At 45.6% G+C, this 17,722-nt stretch overlaps 1 protein-coding gene across 1 annotated transcript in view; it reads right to left on the reverse strand.

Moving 5' to 3' along the window:
• SEMA5B (semaphorin 5B) overlaps window positions 1–17,722 on the reverse strand; it is an 848,743-nt gene that overhangs the window by 292,606 nt on the left and 538,415 nt on the right. The window contains exon 8 of the mRNA XM_086957072.1: window positions 961–1,174. Within this exon, the coding sequence (XP_086813198.1) occupies window positions 961–1,174 (214 nt within the window). The remainder of the gene's footprint in view (window positions 1–960; window positions 1,175–17,722) is intronic.

A 17,722-nucleotide genomic window follows, 5' to 3' on the forward strand; every position in this document is an offset into this window, starting at 1 on the left:
GCAGTGCATAATACAAAGTTTTCGGTTATGTATAGTGAACACATATGCTTTGTGCCCAGTACATACAAGGTGCTTGGATGCTAGCACATGGTGGAGCTAGAGCTCTTTCCCAGTACCCACTGGGCAAGGCACAGGCTATGTATGCCCTATAGACACTTAGTTGAGGTGTAAAGGGGCAAAGCCCACTGTGCATGGTGTTTTGATGTAAGGGTCCACCGGGCACTGTTCCAAACATAATTTGGAAGTCTGGACACAGGATGTGCCTTCGGCCATTTTTTTTAGTTCACCCTTTGTATAAAAGGAGCAACCAACATTGTTCATGTTTCTGATTCATTCTTGTATTCAATAAACTTGCTACACTCACTTTAGAGCATGTCTCTTAATAAACAAAAGACCGATTTACCCCTTATTACAATAGGCACTCAGAAGGGAATTGCACCCGTCTTCAACCCACTTCTAGTCATCTTTCCAGGGTTATGTATAAAGCCTGGCCTAAAACTTCCCTATTGTAATTAAAATAAATAAATGTATGTTTCGGGGCCCCCTGGACCTCTCTACACAAAACTGGATGAATTACCAGTGGTTTACAATTTCTCTGGAAAATGTTTTGCAGATTCATCAGAAGGGCTCAAATTTATAATGCCCGATCAAAACATTTTTTTCCCATAAACCATAACCATAGCTATAATGAAGTCGTTACAGTTGTGATCTATATGTGTAAAACTACTGCATGTCTGACCATGCATCTTGCATGAAAAAAATCCCTTTGTATTATTGGGTCAGACACATTTTTTTTAGTTTCATGCCTCTGCATATGCCAATGATGGGCCTTCCTGTTTCTGCTGCAACCACTGACACGTGACAGCTCTCAGTCCTATGTACATTGCTTTCAACCCATAAAAGACATAAATAGGTTACATATGTGAACATTATTTGTTTCAAGCAGATGCTAATAATTACCGTTGAGCCACTTTGAGTTGTACTGCGCTGTTCTAAGAGGAGGAACACTTCCGAGACTGCGGTAGATGGCTGGATCCCTTCCAGAAAAGTCAATCACCGTCGCGGCGTAGAGTTCACCCCGCGACGTAATCACAGCCGTCGAGTTGTGCCTTGGGTCATATGGGCAGCGTGCCACACCATTTATCTTGTCGATTGTTCTGCTGAGATTCCCTACCTGCATTTCAACAGAGAGGGGACACTGCTAACACAAGCGGCTTCTGTTAGACATATAGGGACACAATCCTTTTCATGGGGATCAGTCTTGTCAAACCAGGCAAACGGCGCGATTGTTGATTGCAATCAATAACGACAAATTGCTTTCGATGGTGTAATGAAATGACACACAAGGGATCATTTCTGTCAGGAAGGTCTAGGGAGCAGAGCAATCTAGAGGGATACCGCATGTTAATGTGACAGGAAATTGAATTATAATAGATTTAGCAAATGCAAACCAAGGTGCAGGAGCCAGAGTTGTCAAAGTAACTGCATACATCAATTTGCTTCTTGCAACCTGTAAACGTTTTCAAGTCACTCATTCCAATGGATAAATCCAATGTAAACCTGAAGGTGATGAGCCCCATTTATTAGGAGTGATGTGGCACTGTAAATGCAGTTCAATTACAGAGATATGGCACTGTCTTAATATATAAACTCATGAAGCAATACAATTTAGAGGACTAAAGAGGACACAGACAAAACACTTTTGGTAAATTGTCCCAGGTCTATTCATATTAAATTATTTAGTTTTGAATGCTTAAGCAGAATACTCCCATTGCCCCATGTCCTGTAAAACAGCTTTGAAAGTGGCTCACAGCTCTGTTATTTTCCCGTGGCTTTGCTGTACCAATCAGAAAATAGATAGAACATGTTTGTCTTTATGTTTTTAGTTGTTTATAAATGCACATCTCTTTTATATGCGCTATGAAACAGATTCCTGCGTATATGTTAATCACATTTTTCTCTACAACTGAGTCTTCCTTTAGTTTCTGTAAATGGTTAACTTTTCTAACTGAAAGTGTCTTAATGCACCAGTAGACTTCCGAAGATTACTTGAGTGCTTTAACTCTTAGGTCTTAATGTGGCCGTTGTCACTCCGCTAAGAACCGGACCTCAGTAAAACAGCGAAATCGCATCAATAAATGTGTTATATGACAAATTAAGTTTTTCACATTTGTATAGAACTAGTCGGTTGTACGTGATTTCATATAGAACTATTTAATGCAATACCATTACTGAGAAACCATTTTATCCAAACGGTTTAATTGGAATATTCTGGTGGATGACATTTACCATGTCATAGAAACCAATTCCTAGAATGTCTATTCTTTCAAAATGTGCTTATATACATATTTTTTTAAGGTGTAAATGAAATGGTTGTAGGTCTTACTTTTCCAAACATTTCCGTGGAAGGTATTTATTTTAATCCTTTACATTAGACTGTCAAACAATTTCTTTGGATAGTTTTAATTCGCTGAACCCACACCGCCCTTAAACACCATTCATCTCTTCCCCTTCAAAAATACCTCCCTACGAATAAACTCCATCCATCCCTGAATCTTAAACTCCATCGATCCCTGAACCTCAAAAACCCTAATTCTAAACTCCAACTATCCTAAAACCATAAAAACACCACATCACACCTAAACTTCACCTATCTCTAACCTGTACACTTCACCCATCCTTGAACCCTTAAAGCCCTTTCTATTCCTAAACTCCTCCCTTTTCTAAACCTTAAAAACCCTTTGATATGCCTAAACCCATCCATCCCTTACCCCTTAAAATCCCACACCATCCCTAAACTCCACTCATCCCTGAACCCCAAGAAAATCCTCACCATCCCATTATCACCATCCATTCATGATCCCTAAAATCCATGACCACTCCTCTACTTCCCCATCCCTGAACACTAAAAACACTTTCTTCATATGTACTCCACGAACCCTGAAAGCCTCACACCACTCTACATTCCACCCATTGCCGAACACTTAAATCCATTCACCATCCCAAAGCCCTACCCATCACTGAACCTTAAAAACACGGACAAGTCCTAAACTCCACTCATCCGTAAAATCTAAAAAAAATACAATAATAATAAAAATACAATAAAACCATACACACCACCCATCTCTGAACCCTAAAAACCCCTCACCACCACTAAACTCCACGTATCCATGAACCCTAAAAAATCCTTACCATCTTAAACTCCATCCATGCCTAATCCCTAAAAAATCCTCACCACCCCAAAACTTTACCCATCTCTAAACTCTTAAAAAACTCTCATCACCCCTAAGCATCACTCATCTCTTAACCCAAAAATCCCTCACTTCCCTTTAATCTTCACCAACGTGTGTGATTTTGGATGTTTCTTAAAATGATCTTACCTTTAAAATGGGATTCATTTGTATTTCCTTAAAATTGTCTTTCCTTAAAATTGTTTTTCCATGATTTGGTTTCTTCCATTGTGGTTTCTCAGTTTTCGCTTTTCCATTAATTCCCATACATCGGAACCAGCCAACATTGTTTTTGCACTGTAGCACTATTTTTACCTGGGTGCCCTTTAGTGAGGATCTGGGAAAGCCATAAAAGGACCTATATTCCTTGCAGACTTGCAGTGCAACTATCATCTACGTTTTGTTATTGCTAAACATAATGGTACTCATTTTGTCAACCTCAGAAGTGTGAAATGCTGGCCTGCAGACATTTAAAGGTCGAGCAAAATTTCTAAAGCTGCCTCGTAAAACCACTGACCTCTGCATGTAAAATTCTGTAAATTGGAAATAAATAAAATTCTACCCTGAACCAAAAAAATTGAAACCTGGTTAAGGTAGGCAATTACAAACCGGCATTGGCAAAGCCAGGAGGTCTCAGCTTTGGGATGAATCAGTAAATAGAAAAAAAATTGGATTAACTGGCGCAAAAATACTTTTATTTATAAAGCAGAAGGGCAGGAAGCAATTTGCCCTCCACAAAAAAAATCCACCTCCCTCTACCCCACCCGCTACCCAAGTCGTGGTAGTGGGTGTTGGGGAGAAAGGGAAAAGAAGCACACAAGATAGGGAGCTACAATGAGGGTGGGGTAGATGCACGTGAGGGAGAGAAAGAAGCAGCACAGGGGTTGAAGGGAGAAGCACATAGGCGAGAACAACACATAATGTTGTGTGGGAGTCAACCACACAGACAAGTGAGAGCAACATAGAGCTTAGGGAGAAGCACAGAGTGCGAGAGCAACATGGAACACTGAGGGAGAAAAGCACGCGAGGGAGACAGCTGGAAAACACATGCACTCTAATGAAGCCCTTAATCAAATAGAAAAAATTGTTCCCTAAACGTGAGCAGTGTAAGGACACAAGTAAAGAGGATACGCTCCAGCGGAGGGATACAAACAAGGCAAACAATCAACTAAAAAGCAAGAAAATTAGTGACAAATAAATCAAACGAATGAGCTGCTTTAAGCACACTACGTTCTTGGTAAACTGACAATAGGTCTCTTTCAACGAGACAACCTGACTGTCTGGTAGGCTTGAACTTAAAAGAAAGCGCCAGTGCTTCAAATGGGCCGGCACTTCTCAAGAGTTGGTTAATACTTTTGATTGGAGAGTACCGGCACTTCTCAGAAACAAGCAGGTACTCTAGTGCAGAGTACCTGCCCTTCTATTTTTCCATTTCAAGCACTGGAAAGCCCCAAAAACTGGAAAATAAAGTGCCATCTAATTGCAGAGCTCTCATTTTAAGTGGAGAGGACTGAAAGACATTTCAAGAGAACAACACACTGCTCAACTCTCTGCGATTCGGTTTGTTTAGTCCACGTGTACAGTTTCGTTCAATTAGTACTGTCCATCAGCCGGCTGTGAGTGATTGACGGCTGCTGTGAATTGTTCATGAGGACACAGCACACCTATTTCGTTTTACAAGTAACACGATCACCCCCCCAACTTGCACCAGACAGTGCCTTATTCCTTCACAATTTCACAGCAGACAGAAAATAATTGAGGTGGGAATCCATATTCATTCCATGAGCTTTTCAATTACAGTCAATGGCTGCGTGGTTTAAATAAAAACACATGTCCTACGAAATACACGAGAAAAATATTACAAGTGCCGTTTTGTCTTCCTCCAGAGAACAAGTACGAGCGCTCCAGCTGAGTCCATTAAGGTACAAGTCCCCAACCGCTGAAAGAAGCCTCTTTTGAGGAAACTGGATCATGTGAACAGTAAGTTTGATTGCAGGGTTTTGAAAATGTGTGAGCTACAGGTTTTCCTCAGATTTTTCACCTTGCAAACCCTCTCCATCTCGTTTAATGAAAGAAAAGCTTGAGATCGTAGCTTCTAAGGACCACATTCTCCCACTTCTGAGAAGAAGGTTGTATTGCCTTCAGTAGGGGGCGCTATTGAGAACTCAGTAACCGACTCTCGGATAGGCACAACGTTGGCTAATGTTAAGGAACGGGACAGTGACAACTGAGCTTTATTTTTCTCTCATCTCTTCATCCGCACATTCTTTTGAAAATGCATGTTTGCCCAGATGTTCGTCCTCAAATGCCCAATTGTATTCCAGAGATTCCCACTGGCCAATAACTGCCCCCTGCCATCATTTGCTATCCCACTAGCACCTTCTCTTGACTACAACTCTGTCTGATCACACGCTGACCTTCTGGGTCAACAGGCCCCCTAACCCTGTACATATGCTGGTTGCTATCAATCGATTTGCAGATATTTCACAGCTGGGCAAATATTAATGCACTCTAGATGCAATTTTTGCTATTGTGCAATTTAATTTTTTTTTTTATTTACGGGCGGTGTCCTTTCATGCCCCAGCTGCCTCCATCCATTCTGCCAACAGACATTTTCCCACCTACATCTGCAGCGTTATTTATTTGCAGGGCGTAATGCAGGAAAGACGCGGAACAAAGGCTGCGCCCACTATCAATCTACACAAGCAACTTGACAAGTGCCTCCCACACAAGGCAGGTAAGTTAGGCATGTCCGCCTTACTCACATAAGTTGTCAACATCCTCCAGCTTCTCCATTTATCTGCAAGCTAGGAGCCATCAAGCCCCTGCCTGTCTCATATTGACAATTGCGTTTTCCATAACAGCTAGAAACGTACTGGAACCATGGTAGGGATTGCAGTCAGTCGTTGATTATTCTCATACAGCACAGCTAACAAACATCTTTCCTACAGCAGAAGAAAATGTGCCTGTTCTCAAACTTCCTGTGAAAGAGAAATCTGTGACCATATTGTGTAAAGGGCTCACTGTCCTGGTCTGTGCCACAACAGACCTTTAAATGGGTGCGCTGGGTGCAGACCTGGTCAGTGCACCCTATTGAAGGGCTGCCCCCACAGCAGCTACAAGCTTGTGCCTGCCTAGGGAGCAGTGCATTAGTGAAAGGTGTATCAGCTGTTTTAAGCACAGGCTGTCACAAGTCTGTCTTACAAAGGAGGGCAGAGAACCCCCCCCCCCCCCCCTTGCTGGCGGGTGCAGGGAGTGACTGAGCTGCTAGCAGTGGGAAGCCCTTGGTTTCCTGCCAACCCCTTTCCCCCACTTTCAGTGGCCACCCCACATGGGGCGCACTGCCTGTTTGCCACTTTATATGTGTCTCTGTTTCTACATGCACCTTTGTAATATGACATGAGCGCAGAGGCAAAGCGTTTGCATGTGGTGACACCCCCTTCAAATGAGGGATTACCTCCTTGAGATCATGCATGCTCACACATAGTCACAGTTAGATCTGTATTACAGAAGTCTGTAAGGGTCTGTGGACCCTTCTATGAGGAAGAGGTGTGGCGCCTCGGCAAGGGCGAATGACTCCAGAATCTGGGGACCACCGTTCGATCTCCGGTGCCGGCGGCAGATTAGCCCAGCGGCATGTGAATCTGGGCAATAGCTTGCTTAATCTTCCCGACTGCCCCAGCACCTAGAGACCCTTAGGGGTGATTGTTTGCGCTTTACAAATATGGATTATTATATTATATCAAAGTGCCTTGGGGTTCAGAAGGTGGGCACACAAGCCTACTGTGCATTCGAGGCACTCAGCGTAATATGGCCCATGGAGTCTTACTTCTACTCTAGTTTTACTCAAAGTTTCCTTCAGAATGTAACATGACTTCTCATTCACAATGTTCATTTACAGGTTCAAGGCAAATACGTTCTTGATGCTCTTTAGGACAAATGATTCATGGCCAGTATCTCATGAATGGTTTGAATAGTGACTGGTAATCTCATTACTCCAATTTCGTCTTCCGCAATCTCGTCCTTACTAATACAAGGTGTTGGCACTTCCCTGATAGGCACCCCACTGTCCACTTAAATACAGAAAACCTGCCCGCGATCCTCTTTGAAGCAGACTCCACGACCTCCAGGGCTACCACTCACCTACCCTAGCTCCAAGAAGCAGCCATAATTCCATTCATGGCATGTTTTGGGGATACAAAGATTGCGTTAAATAATCTGAGTAAACAAGTTACCGCCTCATCTACTTCTTTTCTTCAATGTTTACTAATATGAGGCTGTACCAAAGAAAGCATAAGCGGTCAAGGGAAAACCGCCACCAGGACAATGAGGACAGAGCACACCAAAGCTTTTAATGAAATAAACCACAAAAACGAAGATGATCATTGAGCCCTTTGTAGTAATACAGGAGCGAGCATACAACAACCAAGTTTAACCCCTCCAGCACCCACCTCCAACCAAGAAGCAGATCCACCTGTCGGAAACAATCCATAGTCAATGAGAACGGGTAACCAGAGACCCAAGCTTACCCAATCTATGTGCCCCTAGAAACAATCCCTTGAAGGAAAGGCTTTGCAGAGGGCACATTATAATGGTTCAAAAGTGGAACAATGTAAAGCAGAATAAATCAAGGGTAAACCCCATACTGCTGAAGAAGAATTGATTTGAGAATGGGACCAAGAGAACAACTTCAGCATCCTAGCTGCCAAGAATAAATCAGCTCCACACCACCCCAATATTCACGAAAAGCCCATATGGCAGCCCACTGGACTCAAAGGTTGGAAGAAGACCGAACCAAATAAAGTACTTCCTGCAGAAGCTGTACGATTAGGGCAGGGGAATAATCAATCAAACAAACAGTTGCAATGTCTGATCTCCTTACTCTCACACCAAGAACTGAAAGAAGACAAATGATGAATACAAGCATTCAAAGAGGCAGGATACTGGGAGGCTTGATGTTCCAGGGGGGCAAAAGCAGGAGAGAAACCTAAATGCTGGAGCCCCAAATCTTTCAACTTTCAAACCAAAAGTTGAGGCCTCCGGGGAAGAACTGGAAAGCAGAGCGGACAAGGAAATGGGGGAATTAACCATTCCTTAGCAATTGTTTACTGATTCAACAGCAGGACCCACTACATTCTTCTCCAGAAAAAAACATGAAGATGACTTTTGTGTTCCCGACACTGCGCAACATCCCCTATGCACGTTGAAGGCCGGCACAGGCCACAGGCCATGAACCAAAAACAGGACCTTGTCCGTGGTGATTCGAGTGGAACCTAGCTGTGGGCAGGGCAGGCAGCACGCCATAGCAATTGCTGAGGCCCACGCCGGGATTAGACGGTGGATGAAGCCCTGAGGTGTGTTGCAGTGTGGTCAGACCCACTTGATGTGGCCCGAGGTAATGGCTCCCACCAGTGATATATCACTGCGGCCCCATTGGCATTTGGGGAGTACGCTACAGTGACACTTGCACCCAGCAATCCTAGGTGGAGAAAGCACTTATCACGGGGGCCCTCTTTGCAGGCATAGAGCAGATTGATCTGGCACAACACAAGAGCTTACAGGAGGTGGGGTTCCCACGCCCAGCCCTGGTTGCAAGGAAGCACATCTCCCAAGATCTATACATTCTCAGCTCCTGGGCAGCTGATCACTGTGGCAGGGAGGTGTTTAGCTGGGCCTAGTGACCCCCTAGTGATCCAACGTCTGCTCCGGGTCTTGTGTAACCCCTCGTCCCTGGAAGCCACCATTAGCCACTATAGTGCGACTGATGCCCTGACATCGAGTTCCACTGTGTTCCACTGATGTATAATCATTGAAAACGACACGGGCCCGGCGAGCAGTATTGCGACGTTTCCGAAGTGCCTTTTTACTTTCTTAGTCAAACATCAACGTCCTTCTTGGAGGGGCCAAGAGCGACAACTGCTGAGGAGCTGGCTGGATGTGAAACAAGTGCCAGACCTCCCAGCAGGGCCTATTTGGGGGACAACTTAACCACAAAGGCGTTGTTGTATGGTCAATAACCACAGCACGGTGGCAGCCAACAAAATGGCAGTACAGGAACTGCTCCCAAAGCAAAAATAACACACACTCGAACGAACTGGAGTGGATGCAACACCAATCTACAAGAACGGATAGAAGATGCGGGGTGACGGTGATGTCGAAATAACGTGCGCATTATTGGCCTACCAGAGAATTCAGAGGGTCAAAATGTGACGCTCTACATAGAAGCCTGGCTCAAATCACTCATACCACCAGGACGCCTGACTGACACTTTCTGCATTGAGAGAGCCCACAGGGTCCCCACACGGAGAAGAGTACCGGGCATGCCGCCTCGCCCTATCATAGCCAGAGTTCTAAATTACAGAGACCGAGACCAGATATTGCAAGTGGCGAGAAAGAAAGCACAAATCATGAAAGATAATGCACAAATTTCCTTCTTTCCTGATTACATACTCCAAGGGCAGAGGCAAAGGGCGCAATATCACGGAGTCAAGCAACATCTACAGGCAACAAACTTGGAATATGCGCTCTTATATCCAGAAAAACTATAAATTATACATGTTAAAAAGAGTAACTTCTTTGACACCTCAGCAGAAGCATGGGAATCAATTGAGCACACCTTTCCTGACCTACCTATCAATTCGGCAGGCAGGGGAGTCACAACCCAGGCGACGACAATCACAGCAGTAACGTTCTAAACCCAAGCGATTTGACGATGATGAAACCTCAACACCTGCACAGGCACTGGGGGAACAGAGGAGGGCCATCATTTCTGCTGCCACCTTCAGGGAAACGAGAATAGTCATGGATGATGAGTCATCTATGGGAGACGCAGCTCAATCAGTGCCGGACCATAGCCATTGCTGTTTTCTTCACGGTCATCACACACGGTGAACGAAATTCTCAACTAAAAGACTCAGGTAAGGTCAGCCTGCATGGGCAAGCCTGTAATACTACGACAGGCTTCCTGTGGTGTGGTTCATAAGTAATACACATACATATGGGGGAGAGGATTCCTGGTTTCCCCGCCAGAGGATGTAAGACTGTCACGAAAGCAGCCTGTGAACACTATGTACAACAGAAGAACTATATTAGTCTCTCAGCTGGGGGCGGATGTCCGCTTTCTTTAATTACCCCAGAGACTTGAACACGGACTCAGGGCGTGGGTGGTGGGGCCCCGGGGGTGGGAGCTGGCACCCCCATTTGGTCTGTGGGAGGTTACTTTTGGAGTATTGGAGGTTCCCAAGAAATACATTTAGCCATGGCCCCCCAATGCAGTAGCAAGTTTTAGATTTGTTGAATTAATAAGCGTTGTTTCTATTGTTTAGTAGAACCAAGTTCTGCAGTTGGACTGTGTATTGGGGTGTTTAACAGGGATGCTGACGGACCCTAACTCATAGAAACTCTGTACCAACTGGATTACCTCATTCACTTCAATGACTAGGCTGGGAATGGTACAACATTATAACTGCATTACATGGAACATTAAGGGAATGGGATCACCACACAAAAGGCACAGAGTACATGCGCAATTGCCTCAGTGAAAAAAACAGATAGTGTTCTTACAAGAGACACATCTAACCACCTTGGAGGCCACCATCTACAGAATAAATGGAGAGGGCAATTGTATAACACAACCTACTCTGCTTATGACCGGGGAGCAGCTATATGGTTACGATCTGGGGTCCCATTTGCAGTACAAGAGAAACGTATAGATAAGGAGGGCAGATACGTCTCGATTCAGGGGAAAACTGGATGGTAACCCAATAGTGGTATGAAGTTTATATGCCCCATCAGGAACCCTTCTATGCCAGAGTTAGCATGGCACTGGCGGATTGGACAGATGTTTGCCGGGTACTTGGTGGCAACCTGAATACGGTTGCTGATACTGTTTTAGATAGATCCCAACCCCCCCTGGTCGGGGCCCAATCTCTACGCCAGTCCAAAACGTTGCAGAACTGGGGACAAGGATGGGTACTGATGGACATATGGTGTAACCGCAATAAGGGAATGAGAGAATATTCATATTACTCCACCACAGATGATCTTCACACATGAATCAATCATATATTTTGCAGTTCGTCGTTACACAAACCACTCGAGCGGCCTATGTAGGCAAAACAATATCAGACCACAGTGCATTGGAGATCACATTCACATGGGGGTGTGTCCCGGCCCCGGTACCTACATGGCGACTAGACCCCCGTCACTTAGAAGATGGGGTATATCAGGAAGCACTAGCATCTACCATAACACACTACTTTGCGAAAAATGCTGGTACGGCGCCCTCTGTAGGAGTGGAATGGGAAGCATTCAAGGTAGTACTAAGGGGCACAGCTATTAACACCTCCTCAGGAGCCCGACAACAGGTCCATCGAGACTTGCAGGACATTGAAGACAAATTACACAGAGTTGAAACTAGGGTGGCCTGAGCCCCCACGGCAAAACTGGACCTCCAGGAGTCCCACATTTAATATGCCGAACTACTGGACCAACTGCATATAATAGACCACCGCACTTACTTATACAAAACGCATGTAGAATCAGACAGACCACACCTATAATGGAAATTTGGTCTCCACAGCATACCAGGGCTGTTACACAAACAGACATTAATAAAGCCTTCTATGGCCATTACAGGGCGCTTTACATGGTCCCTCCACTGATTGGCCACCTAGAGATTAACGCCTTCCTAGAAACAGTAGCTCTCACATGTGTCAGATGAGAACAAAAACAATGTTAACCGAACCTATTACACTAGTGGAAATAAAAGCTGCAACCAAGGGCCTCCCTAATAACAAAACCCCTGGGCTAGATGACCTGCCTGCTGAGTTTTATGCCACCTACATGCAACAACTTGCCCTCAGCTGAAGAAATTGTATAAGGAACCCTTCGAGACATGCACTTTGCCCCTCTCTACAACACAAGCACTAATAACCTCACTTCCCAAATCCAGGAGGGACCACACTCAGTTGTCCGCATACCGTCCGCTCTCCTTGTTAAATACGGAGTATAATATTTTAAGTAAAATACTAGTCAATCTATTTCAGCCCCTTGTACCGAAGTTGGTGCATATAGATCAATGTTTCCCGGTACCAGGGCATAGCACATCTTTGAATATACTCTAGCTATGCAATATCATGTTCGCCTGTACCACAGAAGAATCAGAAGCAGGTTGTGTAACACTAGATATTACTCAGGTATTCAACACACTGGGATGGGCCTATATGCTGGTAGCGCTACAGAAATTTGGAATTTCACATGGCTACACTCGTTGGATCCAATTATAGTATCACATTCCCACAGGAAGGGTGCGCACCGGATCGCATATTTCAGAACCATACCAAATACAATGGGGTACAAGGCAGGGTTACCCCCTATAACCCATATTGTTTGCTCTGGCCCTTAAACCAGTGGCTCACAAACTAAGGTTGTCCTTGGCGGGATGGGGTATAAGCATAAATGGCACCGACTATGCTCTCTCACTCTATGCAGATGACATCATTCTATACACCAGGAGACTGCGAAATAACTTGGACACTGCTACGCAGCTCTTTACACAATTTGAACACATAGCAGGGCTGGCAATAAATTAGGAAAAATCCTATGCCTTCCCCTTCTGCACAAACAGGGAAGAGCTGACTATACCATTCGGAAACCGTGAAAAAACAATTGCTCACAACACTTTCATATACCTAGGGATTAAAATGTATAGAACCAAACCAGATCTTACAGAAGGGAACTTGCATAGGGCGATCGGCTCCCTGAAGACTCAAGTCACGTTTTAGCGGTCACTGCCCCTCTCGGTGGCAGGGAGATTAGCAATCTCTAAAATGGTAATGCTCCCGTGTTTACGATACTTTTTTTACAAATCTTCCAGTGGTAGTCCCGAGAGCAGTATTTGCAACACTGAATACACTCCTGACCAGCATATTATGGGGCACGGGCTGCAGACGCCTGAGCTTAGCGAAGCTGCAACTCCCATCAGACGCTGGGGGGATGGGGGCCCCAGACTTCCATGCGTATTGTTTATCATCACAATTGCAATGGCTCTCGTATTGGTTAGCAGGCCGCAATCTGTAGGAAATTGCTTATTCGGAGCGCATGCTAGCACAGGGCACACTGCAAAGACTGCTCTCCCCAGGTAGTACTATTCCACACACTGCAGGAATGCAAATTAAAACTGCACTCACATACTGGAACCAGGCATTAAACTACACTAATGTTATCCCTGAGTTTGCTCCCAATATACCACTATTGGGCGTTCCCACTAATCTAGGAACACTAACCACCTGCAAACTAGAACCCGGGTTTCAGGCCTGAGTGACAACGGTAGGGGACCTCTTTGGGGACAAAATGTTACACACACACTGATTTCACAAGCTAGCGCGGAGTCACAGAGACACTGTTCTTGACTCATGCGTATCTGATACGTTACATCAAACGACACTGGGCAACCAACGGGATAGAACCAAATGCACACAAGTTGGTCCATCTGATATACCTTATGGGGATGTGTAGCCACCTAACTAGCTGGCTCTATCGGGGAATACGCACACACCGTCCATCCCCTCTAACTGCAACACGCACTAAATGGGAACAGGCCATTGACAGACCACTATCGGACAAAGAATGGGCAACGATTTTAGAATACCCAAAACGTGTATCCCGTAACACCTGTTTTAAATACATCCAGTATATGATAACACAGAGAGCGTACCTTACTCCACATAGAATACAGGCCATCTTCCCTATCATCCTGCCCTAGATGTCCTGATCAGGATGCTGGTCTTTTACCCATGTGATGGTCTTGACCTGGACTTGGGAGATACTCGGGTAGAATAGCGGATACCTTATAAGAAGTTGTGGGAGACACAGGATGGCACACAGTAGAGACAAGAATACTAGGACTATACAGAAGGCAAAAAGAGCACGGGAGCCATATCCGCAGATCTGGCTTTTCTCCTTGCAAAGTGAGGTATCACTAGGGGGTGGAAATCCCCCGTGGCCCCAACACTGCTTACTTGGAAGGAAGAGGTTGAAAAATGGGGGCTGGCGGAAAGTGTAGCTATCCGAAGAGAGGAAAAAAGAGGCCTAAGAAAGGAGCCGATCGCAATGGTTTGGGACATCTTGTTGAAATCATTCAAAGCGGCCGACACATTCCCTCCATGAGGCTATGCAAATGCCATTCACACTTGCCACCACTAGTCCCCCACCCAAAAAGTAGCTCCCACTCTAGCAGCCGAGACACGGGGATTGCCATGGTTAAGAATTCTCCAGGTCTCCATTCACCCTCATTCTATGGAGTACCCACCCAACTGGGCAGACATCCAACTCTCAGCTTCTACAACCAAGGTTTTAGTCACAACCTTACAAATTTACGTTTCTAAAATTCCGGGGCGGCCCATCAGCAGGGGAGGGGGTGTGGAGTTTATAAAAATGTGCATTACTGGCGATATCTTGATCCAGGAGAATAGTATAGATCTGGACACACGCTGGATTTAATCTTCTCCACATTAGAAAGCATAGTAGTGGATGATGCACTCCCAGTAGTATGGTCAGATCATTGGCTTATACCATTCACACTAGTATTAGATAGTGTAGAATCTAGAAAAAGCAAGCACTCTTACATGAAGAGGCAATGGAAAAATCTTACTCCGGCCATCATGAACCCAATTCTGTCCCATGATCCGCCCAAGCGTACCATGAATGCCAGCGTGGATGCCCAGGCATTACACTACTGGATTAGCAGCATGGTAGAGACGGTAGCACCAGCAAAAAGGGTGACAGCGCAGAGAACTTCTCCCACGGCCCCATGGTTCTCTGATGATTTAAGAGCGGAAAAAAGAGCCTGTAAGAAGCTCGAAAGACAATGGAGATTAAACTACTGCCCTCTAGCAAAAATACAATTTAAAGAGGCCACCAAGCTGTTTCACAAGCATATCAGGAAAGAAAAAAAGAGTTACTATGCCTCCGTTATTCAACAGGCAGAGAACCCCAGTAAAGAAGTGTTTAAACTGGTTGAATCCTTTCTGAAGCCCCACTGTATCGAAAGGGATATCCCCCAATCCATAGCACTCTGTGATAAGATCTCTGTCTACTTTGACAATAAAATACAGATGGTCTATGACTCCTTTGGCCCGCATAAACCTACGGCCAAGGAGGATAGAGAGAATGGGGGCCGGCCCCCAGCCTCCCTGAGGAAATTTCAACCTATCCCGCTAGTTGAGGCAAGCCAAGAGATAACCCGGTGTAAGTCTGGCTCCCCAGAGGACCCTTGTCCGCCTAAATTGTGGGCACCTCTAGCGGACGCTATTGCACCTATGCTTCAACATATCTGGAATATTTCCATAGACACTGGGGAATTTCCGGAGAGTTGGAAGCATGCGACGCTTCTTCCACTGAAAAAGAAGCCAAACGGGGATGCAGAGGATTTAACTAACCTCCGTCCTATCTCTCTGCTGGCAGCTCCCGGGAAAATGCTGGAAAAACTAATTCATCGCCAGCTGAATGCTCATGTTGAATCTAATAACATCCTGCATGAGACTCAGTCCGGGTTTAGACCCGGCTTCAGCACGGAGACGGCGTTGATTGAGGTGGCTGATTCTCTGAGGTGGTCGTTAGATTCAGGGGACTCAGCTCTGCTGATGCTCCTGGATCTCTCGGCCGCGTTTGATACGGTGGACCATGCTAGGATGATCCAACGTTTGGCAGACATTGGCCTACAAGATCAGGCACTCGGTTGGATGCAGTCCTACCTGTCAAACCGAACGCAGAGGGTCACTCTAGGCACTTGTGACTCAAAGCGTAAGCCACTGCGATGCGGGGTCCCGCAAGGATCTGCCCTTAGCCCCCTTTTGTTTAACGTTTATCTTGCCCCTCTTTTCTCCCTCATTGCCAACTGGGGAGTCACCGCAATATCTTATGCGGATGACACCCAGTTGGTTTTTCCCTACTCTGAGGTGACAGAGGTGGCATTTGCAAACTTTAAGGGGTGCCTTCAGGATGTGGCCTCCTGGATGAATACTAATAAGCTGAAATTGAATCCGGGAAAAACGGAAGTGATCTTCTTTGGTAAAGGCAGTCACCCTCCAGCTGAGCTCTGGTGGCCAACTGAGATGGGTACTCCACCTTCCCCTTCCCAATGGGCTAAAAATCTGTGAGTTAAGTGGGATGAAAATCTCTCCTTTGCGCCCCAGATCCATCAGGTCACAGGCTGCTGCCTGAGCAAAATGAGGAATCTCCGCCCAGTCCTGAAGCTTTTGCCCGAGTCTTGCCGGAAAACCGTGATCCATGCGACCATCACCTCGAGATTGGACTATGCTAATGGCCTGTATAGCGGCCTCCCGAAATACTTGGTTCAAAGGCTGCAGACGGTGCAAAACGCGGCAGCCAGGTTGCTTAAACATATTCCTTTTAAAGAGCACATTTCTCCCCATCTTCGGGCCTTACACTGGCTCCCGATTGCCAGTAGAATAAAATTTAAAACTCTTACTCTGGCATATAGGTCCCTCTACGGCACCTGTCCTAATTATTTGAGAGCCCGTCTGCCTAGATATACACAGTCCCGCTCCCTTCGTTCAAATGATCAGGTGCTACTGAGTGTGCCACGAGTCAAAAGGGCCAGACTGGGTGGCCGGACCTTTTCAGCCAACGTGACCCGTCTCTGGAATTCCCTACCTCCTGAGCTGCGAAAGGCCCAATCAGAAACAAGTTTCAGGAGACAGCTTAAGTCGTGGCTGTTCTCGGAGCATCTATAAGTTGCAGACTCCCAGCTAGCTTTCTTGTCGAGCCCTCACAGCGCCGGGACGCCTCCTAGTTGAGGCAGCTGTTCGCGCTTTATAAATACTAGTATTATTATTATTATTAGTACCATTGTTGTAATAGCAGGGCGGGAAGAGATGCATATCAGGACTTAGGCCGCTCAACCAGATCCCAAATGCAAATATTAAATAGATCTATTAATTTAGAGATACAATCGTATTTCTAAACAAATCGATGCATTTAAGTCTGAGCTGTCTGTCCCAGACTACGTGCCCTGCCTCTCCCTGAAGCAGGAGATGGAAGCTAGGCAGAAAAACCAACTTTCTAAACTGAGATTTACAACACAGGGCTTACTGTTCTAAAGGCCTACATTGCCATTGTAGTTTATGGTAGTATCCACTATAGGCCAGGAACGCTTTCAGCATCACGGTTTTGGCCGTCGGAGTCTCCATCCATGCGTGAGGGCAGCAGTTCGTCATTCACAGGCATAGATCCTATCCTCTCTCACTACTCACGCGTATAACTGGATGCAAGCATGTGCAACTTGGTGCCTTGGTCTCGGTAATGATAAGTGTTTTAATGGTAATCTTGTGTTATGTGTATTGTGCTGAGGCCCCACATCATGCTACCCCGCCGCCACACTCCCCATTGTGACACCCCAGGCCCTGTCTGCAGATTCACTGGGCCCTTCAGAAGTAGAACTGCTATATTTGTTACCCCGCTAAATTGAT

This window comes from Lissotriton vulgaris, chromosome 2_1, assembly GCF_964263255.1.
Source record: "Lissotriton vulgaris chromosome 2_1, aLisVul1.2, whole genome shotgun sequence".
Classification (NCBI taxonomy): Eukaryota; Metazoa; Chordata; class Amphibia; order Caudata; family Salamandridae; genus Lissotriton; species Lissotriton vulgaris.